We start from the raw sequence: 8,292 nt of genomic DNA, 5'->3' as shown, positions 1-8,292 counted from the left end.
CCAATAAAACTGACTAATAGCCCAGTTTAGTCAAAATTGGTCAATTCTGGCATATGTGTGATCTCTCACAAGGAAATGTTATTTTTGGGAAGTGAATAATAATATGAACAAAAAAGGGAAACCTACATGTTACTCTATCCCCCCCCCATCAATTTTCCTTTGTAATTAAAGCGCATGTCTTTTAAAAGAGACATCAATGAGACAGAGATTTGTGACGTTTTGTAATTACATACAGTATTGTCAGTAAAACGTATCAGGGTTTTTTTGGAAGCCAGCTCCATCTAGTGTGAGTACTGAATCACCATACCCAGTATTTAAATTTATGACAAAGGATGTTTGTGGAATCAAAACTGATTACGGAGAATAATCACCACGATAAAATATCAAATGAAAGCCTTAAACAGATTAGGCTCTTTATTACGGGCCTATACTGGTAAAACAAATACTTACATTATCCTTATTTTTTGAGGATAATACCGTAGAATACCGTAATTGCACAAAAAAGGAATAAAGCATGTACACAATAGCAGGATTTCTTAAATGTTATAGAGGAAAATAGTCAAAGATGTCAACAATAATACTTAGATGTCTGCTGATTGGTTTTGCATCTTTTTCCCTTTAATACTGACACAGCAACACATCAAAGCCAGACTATGGGTTGACAATGAATATCTGAAACATAATAATGTGTTTTGGGAATCCTTTGGTCAGGTAAGGCCAAAACTGAGCTGCTGTGAAAACTAATGCTCCTTTTGCAAAATCAAAGAAGGTCCGTGAATAAACATGGTAGAAGCATTATGTTGCGGGACTGGTTTTTCTGCTTCAGGGTCATGAAACCTTGTTTGTGTGCGTAAGATCTTAAAAAAATACGTTATACTGTAAATAAACCTGCGCCCAACGAAGTTGGTTTAAATTATTTTCAAGAACAGGAAACTGAAAATCCTACGAAGACTTTATTAGAGCAGAGATTCCAGTCCCATTGAGAACCCGTGGCAGTTTACTTGAGATTTAGTCTTCTTCTATAAGAAGCAATTCAACTTAAATAAGTTCGTTTAATTGCGTACATTTTTAATTTCTATACTAACAATCCCTGGTAGATTTATAGACTAGTTCCTGCTAATGCGCTGTTCTCCTGCGCATCTGCGAACACCGATGAACCGCTCGAACACGACAGAGCCCTGTAGGCAGACCCTTGCTTCTGCGCATGTGCGGTGAAAATTTCGGGGATGGGTCTATCGATGGATTCAAGATGGCGACTCTGGCAAAAGCGCCAATATATTTACTAAAGTAGATGTGAAAAATAACCGCGGCAGCGGCTTTTCTCAAGCCCCTAGGGGGTTTAGTCAAACATGAAGATCGGAGGCATGTTTTGGAAAAGGAATTGACCAGGATTTATACCGTAACAAAGTCAGCGAGATGTGCGAGAGCTATGCCCGCTCGCTGCTGCGTGTTTCGGTGGCGCAGATCTGCCAGGCTCTGGGCTGGGATGCGGTTCAGCTCACTGCGTGTGATCTCCTGTCCGATGTGCTGCATAGATATATCCAGCAGCTGGCCAGGGTCTGCCATCGCTACTCCGACTTGTGTAAGTGCTTTGCTTATCGCCGGGATTACTTTTAGCGTAGAAACACGAAGTGCTCGATCACGTTGTTGTTGACTGGAGCTGCAGCGGGCGCCCCCTAGCAAGCTGCCGATGTGTCAAAAAGTACAGTAGCTAACATTAGAGCTAATTAGCCTTCGTGTTTTTGTTGTTTCTTATGTGTTTGCGATGCTCTACAGACGTGATCAACGTTTCGTAAGAAGTCGGTAGATCGCGCGTTAGTTATTTGCGATCTGTTTTATGTACAAATGACTCGTTATAGCCAACTGAAACCTGTTGAGCATTACTTCCTCAGGTTGGATAGCAAGATCGTTGCTGCTGTGCTGGGGTGTTATTGCTAAACCCATTTTGACAGCATGGTTTTGAGAAATGCATTTTAATGCAGCGCATCGTTTTGGTTTTGGCTTTCAGATGGAAGAACAGACCCAGTGTTGGACGATGTCAGCCAGGCTTTCAGGCTGCTGGGTGTGAGTCTGAGTGAACTGGAGGACTATGTCCACAACCTGGAGCCGGTGCCTTTTACTCAACAGACACCACTCTTTCCTGTTGGCAAAAACAACGTCCTGCAGTTCCCCCAGCTTGGAGCTCGAGATGCAGAAGAAAGGAAGGAATACATTCCAGATTACATGCCACCACTGGTCTCTTTACAAGAAGGTTAGTAGATAAAAAAGTTTCATGGACGTCATGCAGACTCTTGAAACTGTGATTTATAGTAATAACATGTTTTCTACTGAAGTGTAACATAGATCATACACATTAATTACACTCAGCTTCTACCTTTAGAAAAGTCTAAATAGCTTTATTATTTACCAAAGTAATCACTGTTCCTTTTTTGTTCTTTCCTCATTGGTTGGTTCCCTCCTAATTTTATTATTATTATTTAATTATAATTTTATTGTAGTAGTAGTAGTATCATTTAAGTCACATAGAATATGTGACTTAAATAATTAATAAATGCACACCTTACAGTGTGAAGTCACAGACGAGTGGTAATAAATGGACACGCTGTATTTCACACTTTACTTGAGGGAAAGAGAAAAGATCATTAATGCTCCATAAAAAATAAAGGTTCGCTAATCTTGGTACTTAAGTACTCCAAACACCTTTCAGCCATACCAAGCAGTCAAAATCACTTGATGACTTGAAAACTACACTTTAGAAAATTCTGAATTCTGAAAAAAATGAAAGTTTTTGGTTTACTAGTGACCATACATGACTTTTGTTGGTCCGACTGAAAATAACTACATTATGTAGAAAAACAGGTGTAAATGCCATACAATAATTAAAATGTTCTTTGTCTGTGGCTCCTGTAGAAGAGGAGGAGGAAGAAGTCCTTGCTGATATGGGCACCTCAGCTGAAGCTATGCAGGTGGCTCTAGAAGAGGATGAGGAGGAAATGGAAGAAGATGAGACTGTCAATGATGAGAACCACCCACTGAAGAGGCACCTGGACAGTCCTGATGCAGCTATGGGCTTGATGCCTACTTCCAAGAGACCACGCATGTACCCTGGCCTCAGCCCAGAATGGGGGGTTGAGCCCAGAGAGCCCCTTACCTCTCTCAATCCTCAGCGTATTCCCCCTGGTGTGCTGCCCTCTCACGATAGCCTCGATCCCCTGTCTCCTGAAACACCGTCTGGAGCCCTGCCTCCCTTCCGACCTCAGCCTATAGTACCAAAACACTCTGATTCAAAGGGCCTCACCACTCCAGGAAGAAAGCCTAAAGTCTCATCACCTGGCAGACAACGGACTAAGTCCCCGAAAGGGGCCATTTCTGTCCCGGTGGGCGGCAGTCCCATCCATTCTCCCAAGCCGTCTAAAGAACGCAAGAAATCACCTGGTAGGACGAAGAGTCCCAAAAGCCCCAAGAGCCCAAAGATGGGTTTGGTCAAAGCATCTCAACCTCAAATCAAGACAGATGTTTTGCATGAGCTACCCCTGTCAGCACTGAGTGAGAGGATGGGCAAGGAGAACATTCACATGCGTCACAATATAGAGGACAGAGAGTTATCTGAGGCACCCTTTGAGAAAATAGAGCCTGACAATACAGCTATCGATGACTCCATTGATGCTGTAATTGCCAGAGCGTGTGCTGAGCGGGAGCCTGATCCTTTTGCTTTCTCTTCTGGCTCTGATTCGGATAGCAATGGATTCTCTAGCCCCAGGAGACTGACCATCATGGAACCACCTACACCAAAAGTCTCAGTGGGGACTAGCAATTCCATAAAAGACACGTCAACACCACTTCACCTACCGGCACACATGGGCCTAGGAAACTGGACTATGGATGATTCAATCAACGAGGTGCTTCGAAAGGTCAACCAGGGGGGTCCATCTGCACCCCCACCAAACCAAGCAGAGTATGTGTCATCAGGATCAGCCTCTCCACCCACTCCTGAACCTCTTCTAAAGGTGTTTGAAGAGAAGACCAAAATGATTTCGCCAATAGATGTCAAGAAAAAGCTCAAGAAGGAGCTTAAAACTAAAATGAAGAAGAAGGAGAAAGACAAACCAAAAGACAAAGATCGAGAAAAGGATAAGAGCAAGCTAAAAGAGAAGAATAAGGATAAGAACAGAGATAAAAACAAGGAGTTTTCCAAGGATGCTAAGATGCCCTGGAAGGAGTTTGGAGTGAAGGATGAAGAGCACTTTGTTCAGCGAGACTTTACTCTGCCAGAAGGCTCCATCAAGGTAAAATGCAGAGATGGAGATGGACCTAAGAAGGAGAAGGAGAAACACAAAGACAAGAAGAAGGATAAAGAAAAGAGCAAAAAAGACAAAGATAAGCGAGACAAGGGTAAAGACAGAAACAAGGAGGACAAGCAGAAGCAATCGTTGGCCCCGTTTGCTCTGAGTGAACTCCCACCACTGTTCAGCCCGTCGGCCTGTCTGCGTATACCCTCCATGCTTCCTCCTTTGGCCCCAATCCTGCAGGAGAAGGACACAAAGAGCAAGGAGAAGGACAAGAAGAAGGACAAGAAAGAGAAAAAGAAGAAGAAGGATAAGGAGAAAGACAAGGAGCGAGAGAAGGCCAAAGAAAAGGAGAGGGAGAAAGATGAGAAGAGGAAAGAAAAGGAGAAACGAGAAAAGGAGAAGGAGAAGGAAAAAGAGAGAATTCGACTGGAGAAGGTAACTTTCTTTTGTTTGGCTGTGTGTCATTATGCTGTCATGTTGGCATGGAGATGTAGATTCACTGTGTTGTTTGTGTTTTCTCAGGTCAAGGACACCCCAGCTGCTCTACCTTCTCCAGTTATTCCCAGACTCACGCTCAGAGTGGGAGCAGGCCAGGACAAAATGTAAGCAGGGGGTCGCTGTTTGTGCCTGCAGCACATTATGGGAGATTTAGTATTTTTGCACTAGTAAAAGTAGATAAGTGTCTGATTGAGCAGCATTGTTACCAGAATAGATTGTACTGGGTTATGCTTTTTCAGTTTCAGACTGATAAACTACATCTACAGCCTTAAAGTTGGGTACCTATATTATTTTTATCTCTGTCCTTCACCAGTGTTATCAGCAAAGTGGTTCCAAATTCAGAGCCCAAGATGCCAGCGCCCAAGATGCCTGCTGCCAGGTCTGGACCTGGGAACCGGCCTCGGACTCCTCCACCGCCCCCCATACTCTCTCCTATTATACCTCCACTGCCCCCACCTGCCTCTCCACTGCCACCAGCTCCTGCCCCTTCGGTTTTGCTCTCTCCAACTTCCATGCTTTCTCCTACAGCTTCCCTCAAAACGCCAGTTCGCAGCGTAGTCACAGAGACTGTCAGTACTTATGTGGTGAGTTCTTCTTAAACTGAAAGTGCTTCGTGAACTGTTTTTATTTAGTCTATGTGAACGTTAACTAGATACCACATTATCTGTATTAGTTTTGCTCCTGAGCTGTGTTTTGCTAAAGCTTTCTGTCTGAATTTACCCAAGATACGAGATGAATGGGGAAACCAGATCTGGATTTGTCCTGGATGCAACAAACCTGATGATGGTAGCCCCATGATAGGATGCGATGACTGTGATGATTGGTATCATTGGTAAGAGCCTTTCTTTGTATTTTAATATTGTTGTTATCATTAAGCATCACATTAATTCATTGATAACTTCTACTTAGTACAAACACAGAAAAACTAAATAAAATTATGCCCAACCAGGTTCTTAATAAAATAAATGTTTGGCTTGGTGTTAGTGTGCAAATGGAGCTTTGATGCTGATGCTTCTACACACTTTACTACGATGTTGTTACATCTTCCACTTCTTAGGACTACTTCCCACAGTGATAGGGCTCTGGTATTTTACAGCTGCTGTTTCCACAAACAACAGCTGTTCCCATTGTAAAGCTGCCTTAGAAATGTTCCATACTTAATGTTTCATGCACATTAAATGGAACTAATTTTTTTTGACACACTCAAGACTGAAGTCTGTAGCAGTTTGGGAGTAATGCATGTTATTCCAGATTCTACTTGGAATCTTTTGCCTTACTGAACTCTCTTCTTCTCTGTCTGTCTGCTCAGGCCTTGTGTTGGCATCCTAACAGCGCCTCCCGAGGACCAGTCGTGGTACTGTGTTAAATGTTCCAGCAAAAAGAAGGAGAAGAAACACAAGAAAAGAAAACACAAACCACATTGAGACTATGCAAAAAGCACATATCTTGGACTCTGGACTGAAAGCCATCACTGAACACTCGTGGCACTGCTGTAAAATAAAGAAGACATTTAAAAGTTGTGGCTGATATTAACTTCAACGATATTTTAATGGTGTCAGCCACGATGAGTTGGTAAGAAAAACAAGCTTAACCAGCACACATCCAGCCTTAGTTCTCACATGGGCTCTGCAGTTTTCCATATTTCACTTGTTTCTTGCCTGTTGTTTTGACATCCAGCCACTGAAGGTCGTGACAGTTACATTTATACAAGGAAACGGTGACAGATTGTAGGTGAAAGCGCAAAAAGCAGAACCAGAGAACAACCAACGTTCAGCGTCTTTTATTTCTGTTTCCTCCGTCTCGCCACTAAAGGACTGACCTCTGGGTCAAACCTGTCCCCAAGTTTTTGCAGTATCATGTACATAATAACGACGGCATCAGGCTTGTGTAAATGTGTAAATACCAACTCCCAAGCCAAGTTCATTTTGTTCTTACAATTCAGACCTGTTAAATCCATTTCAGATATTGGTTTTTAACTCAAATGATTTTCTGTAATTTCTGTACATTTTTTAAATTTAAAGTTTGTATTTTTATTTTTCTTCATATGGATTTGTCCTGGAGTTAAATTGTAGCTGTGATTGTAATGTAATTCATTTTGCTGATATTTCAATATTAAAGACAGTCTGTGACTTCCAGACTTTAAGAAAAAAATCTCATCAGCATCAAAATAAGTATTTAAAATAATTTCTCAACCACTTTGGTGCATAACTAATTATATTTCATCAAAGTGAGTTCAGTCCATTTAAATTTCTGCTCCACACGTTTCAGGCTTGATGTCGTAGGTTGGATCTTCCCAGTTACAGATCAAGTTCTCGATCAGCCTTTGCAGCGGTCTGTTCAATGCATTAGCCTAGAATTGAGGAGGTTCTGCTGACTGGACACATACAGCTGTGATGCGATTGGACGGCTCAGTGGTGACATTTGACAGGGCCTTTTATCTCACAGACTGGATTGTGGGAATTCTTTATATGTTTTAGCGTGTGTGTGAAAGCGTCTTCTGTATTGATTGAGGACGTTGTCTTTGCCTTTCCCTGGATGACCACATGGTGTCATTCATCATACACAGACACTGTGACTGTGTGTCTGATAGGCAGACACCTCAAAGCATACGCACAGAACAGGCTTTAATGAATATGGAAAAACAGGTGTTTCTCATTTGATGCATGCGCACTCGTTCTCCTACAAGCATGACTTGAAGTGAAACTAGCTTCTGATTTGCCATGGTTATGGTGGAACTGTCAATATTCTTTACAGGCAGCAAATCTTCAAAATTCTGCAGAATACCCTGTAAGATAGCAAAAATGTTTCCCACGGTGATTAGTGGACTTGTTTTTTATGATGCATAAATGATCTTTTCTCTTTCTTCTAAGTAAAAGTCAAAAATCTGTAATAGAGTGTGTGTCCGTTTATTACCAGTCATCTCTCTGAAAAATGTCCTCTACCAATGTTCTGAGGAGATGATGCTGTCATTTATATTGGTGCATACCTTTTTTATAAGCGTATTGGTGCTTTTCCACTAATTAATTCATAAAGCCTTATTTATCAAGATAAGTCACGAACACAAGTCAGAAACAGAAAGCACCCCCAGCGCATTCACTTGTGAAGCAGCGATAACCTTTTACTTATTCATACCTCTCTCTCCGTCTGAGTGTCTCTAAGGTGGCTTTTAATAGATCTCTAACCAGTATGTATCGTTAACATTACATTGGAGGAAGTGGAAAAAATGATGTGTGACTGGAGAAAGAGGGAAGTGAGGTGACTTCTGTCCATGCAAAAAAGGCTGATGGTTTGTTGTGGGGTAGTTTGTTATGTTGAAATGCATTGACTCATTGTCATGACGCACCGTTATGTCCCACACGTAAATTTGCAGAGGCCAGTTAATGTTGCAAATAAAAAAAGAACAGAACGGCACAAGTATAAATGCTAAGTGCACTTGTTGTGGGCCTCTCTCCTCCTTTTGTCTCTTCGCTGCTGGTGTCACATCCCCTTCAGTCAAAATCATCTT

At 41.9% G+C, this 8,292-nt stretch overlaps 1 protein-coding gene across 1 annotated transcript; it reads left to right on the top strand.

Annotated features, from left to right (window-relative positions):
• Positions 1-1,208: 1,208 nt before the first annotated feature.
• On the top strand, positions 1,209-7,677 carry taf3 (TAF3 RNA polymerase II, TATA box binding protein (TBP)-associated facto). The gene is made up of 7 exons (XM_029154390.3): positions 1,209-1,582; positions 2,009-2,251; positions 2,911-4,724; positions 4,812-4,891; positions 5,101-5,371; positions 5,513-5,619; positions 6,097-7,677. Exons 1-7 carry the CDS (start codon positions 1,417-1,419, stop codon positions 6,209-6,211), a joined length of 2,796 nt encoding a protein of 931 aa, XP_029010223.1. The 5' UTR covers positions 1,209-1,416; the 3' UTR covers positions 6,212-7,677.
• The last annotated feature ends 615 nt before the right edge of the window (positions 7,678-8,292 follow it).

Source organism: Betta splendens, chromosome 6, assembly GCF_900634795.4.
Source record: "Betta splendens chromosome 6, fBetSpl5.4, whole genome shotgun sequence".
Lineage (NCBI taxonomy): Eukaryota > Metazoa > Chordata > Actinopteri > Anabantiformes > Osphronemidae > Betta > Betta splendens.
The sequence above is the reverse complement of the archived record's forward strand: the minus strand, read 5'-3'. Positions and strand labels throughout refer to the sequence as shown.

Bases quoted from the DNA above. Each gene is read 5' to 3' on its own strand.
- taf3 (XM_029154390.3), top strand. From the start codon at position 1,417: ATGTGCGAGAGCTATGCCCGCTCGCTGCTGCGTGTTTCGGTGGCGCAG. The intron at 1,583-2,008 runs GTAAGTGCTTTG...TTTGGCTTTCAG, and splicing joins CCATCGCTACTCCGACTTGT to ATGGAAGAACAGACCCAGTG. The intron at 4,892-5,100 runs GTAAGCAGGGGG...GTCCTTCACCAG, and splicing joins GGAGCAGGCCAGGACAAAAT to TGTTATCAGCAAAGTGGTTC.